General features: G+C 32.6%; 1 protein-coding gene across 1 annotated transcript; it reads left to right on the top strand.

The window, feature by feature from the left end:
- The first annotated feature begins 1,631 nt into the window (after positions 1-1,631).
- On the top strand, positions 1,632-2,300 carry LOC107962828 (uncharacterized). Its single transcript, XM_016899361.2, has one exon. It carries the CDS (start codon positions 1,752-1,754, stop codon positions 2,097-2,099), a length of 348 nt encoding a protein of 115 aa, XP_016754850.1. The 5' UTR covers positions 1,632-1,751; the 3' UTR covers positions 2,100-2,300.
- The last annotated feature ends 14,143 nt before the right edge of the window (positions 2,301-16,443 follow it).

Genomic DNA, 16,443 nt, shown 5'->3' on the forward strand with positions numbered 1-16,443 from the left:
TACTTTATATTAAAATTCTTATGCTATTACTGATTCATCATGGCTAATTTTTAATCATCACTTGTTTTTCTATCAATTTGTAATGGATGGTCTCCCGATTGTGCTGAATTTACACTCATTTCATCATTTTTACTCTTTTTTATTTTGTTATCTTTTTTGCTATAAAGAATTGAGTATATATTTTTATAAGAAGTTAAAATATAATTTTATTATTGTATAAAATATTTTTTATATTTTAATCCGAAATTTAGGTTGTTAGCTACAGGTAAAGTTGACGACGGTTTGGTAAATATGGTTCAAAGTTGGTCAAATGAAATGGACTAACAATATTCCATTTATTCTCTAAACCCCTTTCAGATTCATTTGTTATATTGCTTCCTATTTTCTATGATTCTTTAGCTGGTTTGTTTATAGTTCACTAGGCTTCGGTTTTTAATGAAAGAAATCTATGGCAGTTTTAATGCTATGGGATTGCAGGAGAATCTTCTTAGAGGCATATATGCTTATGGTAACTCGGTCTTATTGCTACTACTTTGTTGGTCAATTACTGGGAATTCAAATTCGGCTGCTTTGAATTTAGGTTTTTAACTTACATGTAAAGGTTTTTTTTATGCTCTTCATTTCTTTGTATTTATCACGAACCTACTCTTTTACATGCCTAGTACTGTACTGAAAGCTGCTTGCTAAGTCATATGTTTCAGTAAAGGGTTTGAGAAGCAATCTGCAATTCAGCAAAGGGGGATTGTACCATTTTCAAGGGACTTGATGTGATTCAACAAGCACAGTCCGGAACAGGAAACACAACAACTCTATGCTCTGGAGTTCTACAGCAAATTAGCACAACAAATCATCAGGCTTTAGGTGATTACGTACCTTGGTGTTAAGGTTCATGTTTGCGTAGGTGACCAGTATCTACGACGACCTACAGATTCTCTCCAGTGGGGTTCACCTAGCCGTGTGCTCAAGAAAGTTAAGACAATTTGTGAGTTGCTAGACTATTTCTTGGTCACATGTTTTTATCATTTTGTAACAGCCAGGGCTTTATGGCCTATTGACTCATGAACTTTAGGTTAGCACTTTGCTTCTCCACCTCCATCCTTTGTCACCTGCATCTGCAGGCCAAGCAAGAGCAAAGCTTGTAGCCTTGCAATTAAGATAAGGCTTTAGCTTTTCTGTCGAGCCTGGTCCTTGATGCAGCTCATCGGTATGGCTCTACTCCATTCACACAAGTACGATTTTCACCATTGGCGGATGGTCTTACACATGAACGGTTATGATTAATGTATGCGTAGACTTCAACTGTCAAGCTCTCAACGACCAAGTAAAAATGGAAAAAGATGTATTTAGTTGAGTATTTGGACTGCTTCAAAGTATACGAGTTGGGAGAAAAATAGTAAAATACTTTTCAAACCCGACGTGATCAACACTAGTGAGCTGGGTTTGATAACTTAAAATTACAAAAAAAAAAAGATGATTTTTTTTTTCAATTGATTCATATAATTATTAGATCATTGGACACCATGATTTCCCCTTAAACACGCCATCTAGAATCAATTCCCATGTCTCCAAAGTCAATCACTATTTTATCTACCAACTTAAATTATTTCCCAAAAATAACTATTCGGTAGCTTTGTCTACTTTTTAATAAGACCCCACAGTTTTATATATTCAGGCAAAAACAAAACAAACGCCTCCACTAGCCCACCATCTTCCTTGAGTAATCTCTCTTTGAGATCTTCCCACAACTTTCAATGGAAGACTACAACAGATCAAGGTCATATGGTACTGGGATGATGCAGTTAGATACCTACCATGGGGTGCCACCTAGGCCTTCTTCAGGTTATGAGCTCAGGTCCTATAGTGTTTCCTATGCACAGTCTCAGATGGCTAACAACAGGGACTTCAAGTTGAAGAAAGGGAAGAGCACTTCTGCTTCATCTTCAAAATCATGGAGCTTTGCTGACCCTGAGTTCCAACGGAAGAAAAGGGTTGCTAGCTACAAGATGTACAGTGTTGAAGGTAAGGTCAAAGGGTCCTTGAGGAGAAGCTTTAGGTGGCTTAAAGTGAAGTACACACAAGTCGTTTATGGGTGGTGGTGATTATGGCAGCTTTTGTCCATCTTTTGTTTATCTTTGCTTGTATCCAAGGTATGTTGTGAAAGAGAAAGAAACAGTTTGAATTTTAAAAAAGGAAGGCTTATGATAAAATTTATTGATGTGGACTAACTTGATTGTAAGTTTGGTTAAATTCTGCTCTATTAGGTGTATCTTTATTTGTTAAAATGATCGATTATTTTACCAGTGTGTTAGCATATTGAATGAGGGTTTCAATTTGGTGATTGACGTTTTTTTAAACAGCTTTGAGCAGAGAGTCTTGTTTAAATGGTAAGCATTTGTTGCTTGGAATGTGTTCTCCATGGAGAGCCTTGTTCATCTGTTTGGAGTTTTGGGTCTCCTTCTAGGTTCGCCGAGATTGGAACTCTCGAGCCCGGCCATTCACATCTCCTTCAAGAATCATAATTATAATGTATACAAAAAAAAAATCCAAAAGTTTGGTTTCTATTCCTTTTGCTCTACCAAATGTTGTAGAATATCTAGAAATCCAAAAACTTTAAAATGATGAGAATTAGAAATGCAAATAAAAAATCTGAATTGAGGAGGACAAGCCAATCAAGATTTTTGTTTTTAAACGAGGTTCAGTATTTAGGCATTAGGCATGAGTGTGGTGAATTGCAATTGGCATTATCGAATGTGGTACGGCTTGAATCATTTTTCATTCTGCTCTTACGTCTAGTCCGTTTTCTTTCTTTTTTCATGGGAAGCTGTTACATGTATTTCAATGTCGAATATAACAGCGTTGGGAATAAAATCAAACCAGAATTATTTCTTCATTTATAGACAATAATTAATTCAATGAGTGAGAGATTTTTTAAAATTGAAAAATATAATGTGTTTAATGTTTATTATCTTTTTTGGTATTTTTTTTTAAAAATTTACAACCCAAAATCAAATATTCAGCTTGACTCGAAAAGGATAGGAATTTAAGTTTATTGAACATGCATAAGAGAAATATAGGCACTTGCTAGAGTTTAGTAGGACAGGATGAGCCCTTTTTTTTTTCAATCATTTATGACAATTTAATTCAGTTCAATTTTTATTATTTATTTATTTTAATTTTGGGTTTGAGTGTTTGAATTTATTTTGATAAGGTTTCTGTTTTATAATTTTTAGATTTTTTTAATAAGTTTTCAAAAAAAAATCACAAATAACTTTTAAAAATTATTTTTTGAAATTTTTTAGTTATTTTTATTATTTTAAATATAAAAGATCTATTTTATCTAATAAAAATTGGATTCAGATATTATAATTTCTCGAAAAATAATTTTCCCCAACCCTAACCGTATTTGTTTGAAGCTTCCTTGTCCAGGATTGACAAGGGTCTTCAATCTAAACTTAGCCGAAAACATTATAATTGACAACACTCAACACCCTTTCAAAATTTGATAATGGGATTACTAGGATATTGATTGGAATTTTAATTAACACACATTTATTGATTTAATAATTATATTTGAGTCTAATTATTTTAAATTATGTATGATATATTTCGATAATTATTATAATTAATCAATCTTATTAAATTTAATATAATTAGGATATCTCAATTACACAAATAATTGCACTTAAATTAAGTTGTTCAATGTGGGAAAATATTCATATTAAAAGTTGATAGCATGGAATCTCAAATTTAACATTTCCTCCTCTCATATAAAGATAATTCTCTCTTTTGAAATATATTTCTTGTGTTTTCCTTTCCAATTAACCTAATTCCACACCCATTGTCCACCTACATTTTTTCTCTATCTAAACCTCCTTTTGATTATCCTCTTCCTTCATATACTTTTTTCTTTATTTTCCCTGATCTTCTTCTCTTATAAACTTAAGTTTATTTTAAGTCCATCCATATTTTTTTTAAAAATTATTGTAATACCCCTCATCGGTCCTACAATAGATCTAAGTAAGAAATACTACATTTAACACTAAACTCATCATTTAAATTTATTCTTGTTTTATTATAACCGAGGTAACTTATAAAACAAAATATTATCTTTTATACATAATTCACATATTACTAAAGGCCTAAGTGTCATGAGCTAGAACTTTAGTCTCGTAATTCGTGTGACCTTAGCAATTTCTTGATTTCAAATTCGCCTAAGTCGGCCTAACTCTCGCAAAGTGAGAATTCTTGATAGAAATTCTCCAAGGCACTGAAAATAAAGTGGAAACAATTTAGAACGAAAGAGTAACGAAAGAATAGAAAATACCACAAGAAAGTAAAACTTGCCAATTGTTTGAATAAATGCTCCCAAAGTATTTTATTACTCTAAAAAGAACGCAAAGAATGGGATGATTACAAGTAAGGGGGAAGGCCTCTATTTATAGTTGGCCTCCCCCAAAACCAACGGTACAAATTGAGTTATATCGATGGTCGAGATTAAATCCTATCTACGGTCGAGATTAAATCCTATCTACAATTGAGGTTCTTAAGGGATTTGTAATAACCCAAGCCCAATTCGATCGTTAGATTCGATATGGAGAATCAAAAGATGAAACCATTAAATTAACAACACCAACTGAATACCAAATATCCCAGCTTGGCGGGTACCAGCTTGCTAGAGTGGTGTTTTGATATTTTAAAAAACATATATTAGATTGGAAACAACTTAAATATAATACTACACCATTTAAACTTGAGATATGAGTGAACTGAACTTGGCGAAAGCTCAATAAATACTCATATTTTCTAATAAAAATTTGCATTCGAGTTATTGCTCAAAAAGTAGTTTAAAATTCATTTTCAAAGTCTAATCTCATATAAAAGCGATTTGGCATGAAGGCCAACAAGATTACATATAAAATATTCTGAAATACAAAATAACATTTCAATTACAAACTTTTAAGTTCAAATTGGCAGCTTTTAATAGGCGTCCTAATACCTTAGCATTTACATGTTACATAAAGACAGGAAATGGCTCACAAATAGGTCGCAAATCTAGTTGAATCCCAGCAAAGAAACGTCCAACCTACTAACCTGAAAATAAGAGAAAAGAAACTAAGTGAGTTCATAAGAACTTAGTGAGTTCCAAGGAAAAATATATTATATATATATCCCATAATAGGGTTCAGCAGACACTACTAGACTAAGACTTAGATCGACAATTGCTACGCCACTTTGGTGAATACTATCCTTCCTGTTTCCGAAGTATCCACTGGTGGAAACTTCCACAAACGGATGCAACCTAAAGGCAGACACTATTCACTGATAGAGTCTCACATATGACAAACATGAGGCACAACTGTTTTACGTGTTCGCCATCCTTGTGGATTACCCCTCCATAACTGTTTAACGTACTGTTACTCTTCATGTAATGTTCACATTTTGTTAATACAAAGTACACCCTTTTTCCATATACTCCCTTCCTTGTCTAGCTTCTGATCCTAATTTCGAAGAACCATTATTCTTGTATCTTCATACCACTCATTAGAGCCATTAAACTAGTCATAACCTCTATACCTCCATCATCCCTCATTGTATTCGAACACATTAGTGTTCCCCCGTAAGGCCAGGTATTCACTAGTCACGGTTTGCACTAAAGTGCCATATCGGAGGCAGAACATAATACCTTGTGTCTTCTTTTCATTATTATACATAACAACCCTCTGGTACCTCCTTACACCATTTTAGATAAGGAGTTTGTGCACCAAGAAAGGAGTATTTATACCCATGCACATGCATTCCTTCTATTTTTGATTTACTGACTGTAACTATACATGCATCGACTCTTTAAACTCATTTCCTTTAACGCAAGTGTAACAGTCTATTTTCAATAAAATCGAAACAGTGGTTTTGGGACCACAAATCTAACATGAAAATATTTATTTTAATATTATTTTAATGTCTACAAAATGTTAGTATTACTATCTAAAAATTTAGTTAAGAAATTTTATCGTTTGCATGCTTAATTTGGTAAAAAGGACTAAATTGCATAAAGTGCAAAAGTTGAGTTCTAGTAGCTAAAGGTAGTAAATGGCTATAGAACCTTAAATTATGAGTCCTTATATGGTAGTTATATGAGTCCTTACGTGGTAGTTAGACCATTAATGAAGATAGTGGATGTACATGGCTTGGTATTAATGAAATTATGAATATTTTTTAAGGATAAAATGATAATTTGGTAAATAATGATAAATATAATAAAACAAAATCAAGTTATCATCTTTTTACTCTTTCTTCAACTAAAAATTCAAAAAAGAAGAAGCCATGGAAGCTTGCTAGGTTCGTCCATGAAGTTTTTGTTTGCATGGTATGTATTTTAGTCTCGTTTTTAATGATTTCTATGTTTTCAGGATCGTTGTAACTTAATCCAACTAGCTCGGGGACTAATTTGTAAAACTGTCAAAATATTAGGGTTTTTCCATAATGAATATGGGTTGTTTTTTATGTTTTATGGAAGAAAATGGTTAGTTGTTGATAGATAAACAACTTTTGTTAAGTGATTTTTGATGAAATTGTCAATTAAGGATTAAATAAAAAATAGAAAATATTCATGATGAAGTTGTGAAATAAATGAAATGTAGGGCTTGCTAAAGACCTATATGAAATTCGACTATGGTGGGTTATGGGTGAATTGCATGAATTTTCATTTTATGAGCTAGGGACTAAACTATTATAAAATTAAAATTATAGGGGCAAAAATATAATTTTTTTAAATATGAGTTTGGATTGAATTGAATAAAATAATTATTGAATTGAGTTGAATTTATTCATTTAGATCAAGACAAACCTCGTATGGGTTTAGATCGAGGCAAAGATAAAGTTTCAAAATAATCGCCTCCTTATCCACGTTTTATAGTTGATGTAAGTTTGTGTAATTATATTGCATTTTTATGTCTCGTTTTGAAATATTTATGTAACATAGACTGTTGTTTATAAATCTATTGCATATCCAATGATGTTACGTCGACTATCGAGCCCCGTTTGAACCTTAGGAATGTGTAGGATACAAATTACATGTCATTAGGGTTTACATGATTCAGGTGCTGATCTTTAACGTCCTACTGATGGTTGAGGTCTGGTATGTGTTGCAGATACTCCACAGTTCATGTGAGCAGCATCGAGTAGCTACGTTCCGAACTATAGCTCATGTGAGTAGGCCCATTTTCATAGCTCATATGAGTATACTTATTCACAGCTCGTGTGAGCATACATGTACAAGAATTAACGGATTACAGTTAAATGAGTAAGCACAATTTGTGTGAACTATCCCGGGTATCCAACGATATTCTAAATGGTTCAATGGGCATTATTCAGGAAAGAAATGGTAAGAGCATGATATGAAAATCCTTGATATAGTGATACATGGTAATATTATAAGATGAGATGAGTAATAAACTCATGTGATATATGTTGTGACTAAATGGCTAATCATGTTAAAGTGCCTATGATTTATATCTTGTAGGCTAACATGTTTGGTGTGGATGCTTAGGCTTTGGCCAAGCTTTGGTTGGATCATGCCATGTTAATTTAATAAATGTCATGTATTAAAATGGCAAGTTAAGTTTTATATTTTACGAATTTACTAAGCATTTATGCTTACTCTATGTTATTTTTTCATGTTTTATAGTGTATTCAGAAGCTCGTTCAGGTTGGAAGCTTGTCAGAGTTATATCACACTATCCATATGCTAAATCAGTAGATTTTAGTATTTCTAAGTCTTAGTTATAATGGCATGTATAGGTGTTTTGGTTGATGTTTTGGCCATTTTTTTTTGGCTTGTAATTATGCTTTTTTTGAATGATTGAAATGGTGGATATGTAGATATATGTATGTGGCCTTATCATGGAATTGTGGTTGTGTTTGGTATATATATTATGTATGGACTTATAATGGTTGATATCATGGCTTATGGTGCTTGATTGATGGAAGATGGAATGGCAGTTAAAAATGTATGTTATGAGTTGTGCTTTGATATGCTTGAATGTGATTATTTGATATAGGAAATTTAGTTGACATTTATGGCTATTTGTGTAATGCTTGTTAATGAACATTGAATGGCCAAATTGGTATAATGAGTGTGACTATAATATGTGAACATGAAGATAAATGTTGGCTTGAAATTGTTTACAAGTTAGTTATTTTACGCCTAAATTATGCATCTATAAAGTACTTCTTATTGTTGTGATTGAGGTGCCCTTTGGGCATATTGGTTGTATGAATATATGCCATATTAATTTAGCTTGGTTACGCATGTTTTAAGTGCAACTTTAAGGCTTGTTTATATGTGGAAAATTGATTGTAGGTATGTGCATGAAAGGGTGAGAAAAATGGCTTGGAAATGACCTATTTTTCGTCCACACGGCTAAAGACATAGGCGTGTGTCTCAATTGTGTGTCACACATGGTCAGGGGACATGGCCTTGTGTCCCCTGAAGCTTACTAAGGGTTGTAAGTCAGGCAGCTACACGGCCTAGCACACGGCCTGACACACGGGCGTGTGAGGCCATTTCGAAGGGTACATGGTTTGGCACACGGGCATGTGGCTTGGTCGTGTGACCCAATTCAAAGAGTTATATGGGCACAGACATGGGCTGGGACATGGCTGTGTGTCCCTACTTCGAATGTACACACGGCCTGAGACACGGCATGTGTCTCAGTCTACCATGTCTCAGTCATATGACCCCTGTAGTTTTAAAATTTTCACCTTTTTTGAAAAATTCTATATGTTTCCAATTTAGTCCCGATTTGTTTCTACTATGTTTTTAGGGCCTCAAGGGCTCGGTTAAGGGACAATATGTATGTTATTAATGGAATTTGTCATGATTGATGTTTGAAGTAAATGATTTAAATTTTTGATTTTTTTGAAATATAATCTCCTGTAATGCTCTATAACCCTATTCTAGTGACGGATACTGTAACACCCCGTACCCGAGACCGTTGCCGGAGTCGAACACGAGGTGTTAACGGGCTTAATTCATTACTTAAGCGGCTCATACAATTCGTTTTAAAATTTTCTAGACCTGCATCGCAGCTGATTTAAAAATCATATCTCTAGTTCTGAAACTCGAAATCCAATTCCGTAAATTTTTCCTGAAACTAGACTCGTATATCTATCTAGTAAAATTTTTGTAAAATTTTTGGTCAGGCCAATTAGTACAGTTTATTTGTTAAAGTCTCCCCTGTTTCAGGGTTCGACTACTCTGACCTCTATGCATTACGAATTCGATATCTCCCTGTACAGGGCTTCAATGCCTATGCCGTTTGTCTCTAATGAAACTAGACTCAATAATGAATCTGTACATATAAAGCATGGCTTCTAATTATCTTTGTAAAATTTATGGTGAATTTCCAAAGTCAGAACAGGGGATCCAGAAATCGCTCTGGCCCTATTTCACAAAAATTTAAACATCTCATAAAATATAGCTCATATGGTCGTTTCGTTTCTTCCATATAAAATAGACTCATCAAGCTTCGATTACATAATTTATTAATTATTTAATTCTATTTCTACTATTTTTAGTGATTTTTCAAATTCACATCACTACTGCTGTCTGCATCTATTTTTAAGGTAAATTTTACCTATTTCATGGTTTTCCATGGATTAACTAGTAATTTGACATACATATCACCAAATATGATCATGATTAGCCATTCCAATGGCTAATCATTACCAAGCATTTCCATACTACTCAATAACCATATCATAAGTGTAACACCAAAAATGATCAGCCATGACATACGGCATAATAATCAAATAGACTTAGACTATTACTCAACCAAAACCGAATTCGATCCTAAGATTAAAGTCATTCTCAATGCATGAAATGCTTACCATAAACATCATCCATTCATAGTACTGATCACTTTAACTAAAACGAATTTAAACCACTATCAGTCATAACCAAATTATCAAGACCAAACTTACTAAAACTTATAACTAAGTACCCATAAGACCAAATCCAAACTTAACATTTAAGCCATATTCGCATGGCTAAAAGTATACATATCAAAGTTCAAACAAAACATAATAGCCTATACATGCCGAAATGTTCTCTTAGACCAACTAAGAAGAAGGTACCAAAAAGTTGCAAGCTGGCGTGATGACTTCGACGATGGTCTCGAGCACACAAAATGGGTCAAAGAAACCTAAATAAGTAACAAGTAAACACACCAAATGAGTATATAACTCAGTAAGTCATAAGCATTACACTACCGTCCATTAATAAAAGATCATAAGAGAAAACAAATAATGCAAGATCAATTACTCCATCCATACTGAAGTATGCTATAATTTCTTAGATTTTCGGTTCAATCTCATGCCAAGTCCTACAATCATACCAAATACCAAAACAACCCAATTGATTCAGATTCATTTCCTCACAGCATGGAACAATGATGCGCTAGGTAAATTTATACATACACATCACCTGTCTCAAATTCGATATTTTAGTTAATAGTTCTATCACTTAGTTCTTTCATGCACCTGTTATATTATCAACCGTATTTGCACACATAGTGCTAATTACACTTGCACACATAGTGCCATAGTAAACCGCACACATAGTGCATTGGATTTTCTCTCATGCTTCAACATCCAAATCGGTACACCTAGTGCCACTTAATTCCGCACACATAGTGCCATATGTCAACTCATTATGATAAGACAATTTACTTAACTCAAATAGCACATATGGTTACATTAATAAATAGGAAAATCACTCCAAAAGAATACCTAACAAAGGGAATTCTTTTATGATCCACTAATATTATGTATATACAAGCTAATCAACCTTACAAAAATGCTTAAGGACTTACCTTAAGTCGGATGGAATGATTCCCAATCGACTACTCAATATTCTTTGCTTTGCCTTTGCTTGTTTCCCCTCCTTTGGATTCTTGAGCTAGAATAAATAAGTTAATAGTTTAATTTACCTTGCAAGATATTCATAAATATGTAAATTTAATGATTCCACTTCTTCTTACAACCCTCCTTGTTCCAAATATCAAAATTTCAACTAATGTTTATATTATATCTCAAAGCCGAATGTATTATCATTATCAAAATAACATTTGGTCATCATTTTGTCATTCAACACATTTTTTTTCACTTCATAAACATTTTGACCGTATACTTCTAAACTAGCAAAAGCTCCCCATTTATTCGTACTATCTTTTAAATACTATCAAGTTCATATACTTCTAATTTCTTAAGGTCAACATCTTAATGCCCATTATAGCCACTCCCATAATCTAAATTTAAAAATCGGCAACACCCACATTTCAACTATCTTAGCCGAATACTCCTCAACACTTAGACTAAAGTATGCACATTAAACTTAATACAACTTTCATTATACCTTTCACCCTAAAACATAATTTATAAATCTTGCCCTTCCTTCCATGTTTCGGTCAATTGTTCAAATTACCTCATAACATGAACATTTTTTTCAACTAATCTAGCATGACTCATTCGGCCTTAACAATGAACCACTTTTCATACAAGGACAAAAATAAATCAAATGAACCTTCCATTTAAACCCCATTCTATCTTCTACTTATTCAATAATACATGTAAACAACTACTAATTCTAGTACTTTGATACACGGTTTAGTGCCCAACCATCATAAAAGTTTGAATTTTTCTTAATATTGTCAAAATACATTCACAAATTAACTTAAACATATAAGAAGATTTAACTAACACTTCAAAACTTACATCCTACTATCAAGAAGTAGTGCCGCATTGCCTTAATGAGAATTTCCCTTTTTCTTTTCTTTGGTTTCGGTTTTTGGAGGAAGAAGGAGATGAACACACTCTCTCTCCTTGAATTTCTTCTTTATTCATCTATTTTTCTTATTAAATCATTTTATTTTAAATATCTTAATCATTTTCTAACCAAAATATTATAATTAATTGAATTTAGTGGAGGGTCATCACCACTTGGCCGGCCACTTATTGAATTTTTGGGTATTTTGACATGCAAACCCAAGCTTTCACACTTTGTAGTTATTTGGTCCTTACAATTTGCCTATCATATTTTCTAAGTTTCTCAACTAAGACCTTTCAAGAAAAATTCACATTCATAAGTCTAAATTAAAACATCAAATTTTCACACATGCACTAATACACATAGAGGATATGCAACAAAATTTTAAATAAATTTTATGACTCGGTTTTGTGGTCCCGAAACCACATCCGACTAGGGTCGAATTAGGGCTGTCACAGATACAGGTTAGGGGTGTTACAGCAAGTACTAGAACCAAAAGTTCAAGCCACTTACCCAAATATATGGTAGGTATATTTAAACGAAATAATGTATATAATAGATTCAAGGCACAAAGGAACTCACCATAAATCTTCACTCAGAGCTTTTCTTACTCAATGAGTTATTTTCCTTTAGCACTAGGACCTTCTCCCATTTCTTTGGCTGAAATAATCAAGTAAATTCTTTAAATATAAAAATAATCAATACTTAATGAAATAACATAATTCGATGAACATGCAAACAATTTCTGGGTGGAAGTTTCTTTCTACCAAATATTCAAATGAAATCCCTACAAAAAGTTCTTACAACTACTCTTTCTATCTGGTAAACTTAAAAAAGGATTTAAGAATTTATCAGTAGACAACTTAAGGAACAAAACTTCTATAAGCTTGACAGAAAGCTCTTTCGTTAGCAATGAAGAACACCTTTGGTTTTCTTTGATGATAATGAAGGCTAGTAAGGAAAATGAAATGGAAATCTTCTCTTTACTACCATATTGTCCTATTTATAGCTATCTCGAACCCAAATCCCACTCAGGGTTAAACTCTAATCAGTAATCATACTCACATGCTTCCACTAAATAATCACATCCTACGAGGCTCCCTAGGTGTCCTGTTTATGGACACGTTATCTATATTAAGATGCTAGATTACTTAAAAGTGTCCCATTACCCACTAAACTCTCATCTCTGGCAATACAAAACACGGGTGGTAGACTTATTTATGGGAGAGTCTTCCAAATGCAATTATCTTCAAAACAAGAAACTGGCCAATCCACGAAGTGAGATTCCACAATCTCGGTGAAGTTCAGTGAAATACTTTGTCAAGAAGCTTATCAATGCTAACCTGTCTAAGTCTCGTGACTTAGGCAGTCTAGGCAACACAATCTCCCCAAACAGTACTAGCTCCCTAAATGAGGGTGTGACAAGATTGAGTCAATCCTTTAAAATTACAAAATCAAATATTCTAAGATTACTTTCCATATTTACCAAGGTAGCCCTTATTTTCCATAAGTGGTTCACTAGGCCACCAAGGCTTCAAATAGACGGACATCTCCACATATTCCACAAATTAGGCCAGTTCAAGTAGGTCAAATGAGCCCCATTTAATTGGTTGACCTCCATGGGACGTTCTTTGTGCAATCACCACTAGCTTTAATTCGTGGCCTATTACATAAGTACATGCAAAACTAAGGTTCAAAATTTATATACCGAAGGGCTTGAACTTGAAGCTTGAGGAGTGATGCGACCAAACTGATGGAAAAATCTTTGAAGTTTCATTGCTTTTGTCTTTCACTTACGCATTTAAAATAAACACATTAAGCTACGTGAATAGCTTAATAAGTACCTAATTGAATTCAGTACCTTACCAAATCATTTGTTTAAGCATATTTTAAGTTATTTAAATTATTTAAATTTAAAAAAATTAATAAAATACTTATAGTATGAAATAACATAATCTTACTTGTTTCATGCAACCTACTATTAAACTTACAAAGTATTTAGCTAATTTCATTATTGATTTTTATTATTTGGTCATATAATTTCTTACATTGTCATTTACATGTCATATATCATTTTTTTCGTTTACGGATCATGAACATTATCTTACATAATTCATGTCTTTTAGTTTTCAATTTTATAGATCATTAAACTAAATTCAGTATTCTTTTTTTTTATATGATCTCACAATTTTTTACGTTTTCACGTTATAGCTTATCATATCATATAACTTTTTATTTACATGTCACATGTTACTTATATCTTTTACATATCATGATCATGACCAGAAAATCGATAACATAACTCCCAGAGTCCTAGACCAAAATAGAAGACCCGACCTTTAACAGAACTTTGATAACATAAATCCAACATCCAACCTGTGCACCTGTTCCGAAGAATATAAACATGAACATACCGTAAACAAAACTCAAGTATCCCTTTCACCTACCATAGCCCCTGTTTTAGCAACCTTATTCCCAACCGAACCCCCAACCCCTCATCACACTATAACCGTATCATGTATCATTTCATTTATTCATTTTAGTTCCTTGACATTTAGCTTCACATATAATCATATACTAACTTTTCAATTTCCTTTCAATGCATGTATATGTAAACATTTCATTTCAATTTCACATGCACTTTCTTTTCTCTCTTACATTACTAACTTATTTCTATTTATGTATTTACCATTAAATTCATTATACATATTCAAATACCAAAGATTTTATTCACTTTCATTCTTACTCACTTATAAATTTTGACATTCATAGCTTACTTCTACTTAAACATAACTATTACAATAATTTAACTTAATCACATAACTTCTAAACTTCATTCATCATATTATACTTTCAAATTAATATCTTACTTAGTTATTTCATACTAAAAGTAAATACTCAAACATCTAAATTAAGTAAGCAAACATAAATTCAATTAAGTACTTACCTTTTCACTTCACTTGAACTTAACCTCTCTATTTTCAATTCAGAGTTTTCTTTTTTCCTTTGCCAACTTATTTCTCTTCATACATAAATACATGAAAATCTCTACATGATTTCATTTCCAAATAACATGAAAATCTTGGGAAAACCATAAAATCACATATTTCTCCTTGACTTTCTCATCACTTTCCTAAGCTTTTCCTTCACTTCTTTAACTAAGTAGTTCCCATGATTGAAAATATTTCCATAGCACTCTATGATATGAAATTAAGTTAAAACTCAAGAAAAATGCATGAGAGACTTCCCTTTCTTTTTCCTTTTCTTTCTTTTATTCTCTATTTCTTTCTTTCCTTTCTTTACCTTATTATTTTTTCTACCCCAAGCTGCTTCCATTTAGCCTTCCAATTGTGTAGAAAATTCTACACTTTTCTTTTTCTTTCAATTTCATCCTTATCTTATTAACTAATCACATTTAAACACATTTCATGCTTAATTGCCATTAATTTTCTCTCTCCTTTGTATAACACCCCAAACCTAGCATAGATGTTATAGTCGGATCTGGAGAATTACAATAATACGTTGAAATATTTACTTTCCAAAACGTGACTCGATACAAAACCGAAAATCAAAGTTTTATAAAACTCGTAATTCTGAATAAAACTTTACAATGGAAATTCTAGAGTTGCTAATTTGGAAACTGTGGTCTTGATAAGTGAAAGCGTACAATTCGTCAATTGGGCATATTTTAAAACATTTGTTATAAATTTGCATAAACCTATTTTAAATTTGCAACCGAAAATCCTTAGCTTGTTTTAGTTTTGAAAACCGAATTCTAATTTGTTAGCTAGTATCATTTTACAGTTTACGTTAAAACTTCCAAAAACTGAAAAATAAATCAAAAACCAAAAACAAAACCAAATTAAAAAAAAAACATAATCCAAAACTAAATGTCTAGAAATCTTAATTAACATAAATCAAACCATATTATTTGAAAGACCAATCCGAGCTCTCGCACAGCATCTAGTCCTGAGTTAGAAGTTCACCTGAAATGTATCAAACAAACAAGTAAGCTAGAAGCTCAGTGTGTGATTTAACCCGCATATAGAATTTTCTTACTACAACCTGCACAATTGCAAACATAAAAACAGAGTATTTTTTTTTAGTAATCACATATGCAAAAACCATATCAGAAGGTCACATCTAGAAACATTTGCCAGACCAAAATGTCATATTTTCATAATTATATAACGAAATGGTATTCTTAATTTCAGAATCAAAATCTCAACACATTTTCTTATACATAATTAGATGTATTTCATATTCAGATACAAATGCAATCAAAGATCCTACCCCCATCCGCTACACACCTACTCCGTCCAACCAATCATACCAAATAGGACTACGAGAGTCCATCCATCCAATCACATCGGGTCATAAGGTATGCCACTCATAATAGTGTAGCTGAGCTGTCAAACAGATATTTCGGTTTAACTACCAAAATTGCAATAAAACTGCCAGAAAACACTTCCTCCCTCATATCCAAAACCTACCCCAATGCACACACACAATCATAATAACGTACATACATATCATAAAATGGTATGGCATGCATACCTAATCATATATATTTTTTACAGATCATAGCATATCATTTTACATAGTTGAATCAAATAGCT

The sequence above is a fragment of the Gossypium hirsutum genome, chromosome A06 (assembly GCF_007990345.1).
Source record: "Gossypium hirsutum isolate 1008001.06 chromosome A06, Gossypium_hirsutum_v2.1, whole genome shotgun sequence".
Lineage (NCBI taxonomy): Eukaryota > Viridiplantae > Streptophyta > Magnoliopsida > Malvales > Malvaceae > Gossypium > Gossypium hirsutum.

What these genes read in the sequence shown, in the direction of transcription:
- LOC107962828 (XM_016899361.2), top strand. Translation starts at nt 1,752, where the DNA reads ATGGAAGACTACAACAGATCAAGGTCATATGGTACTGGGATGATGCAG.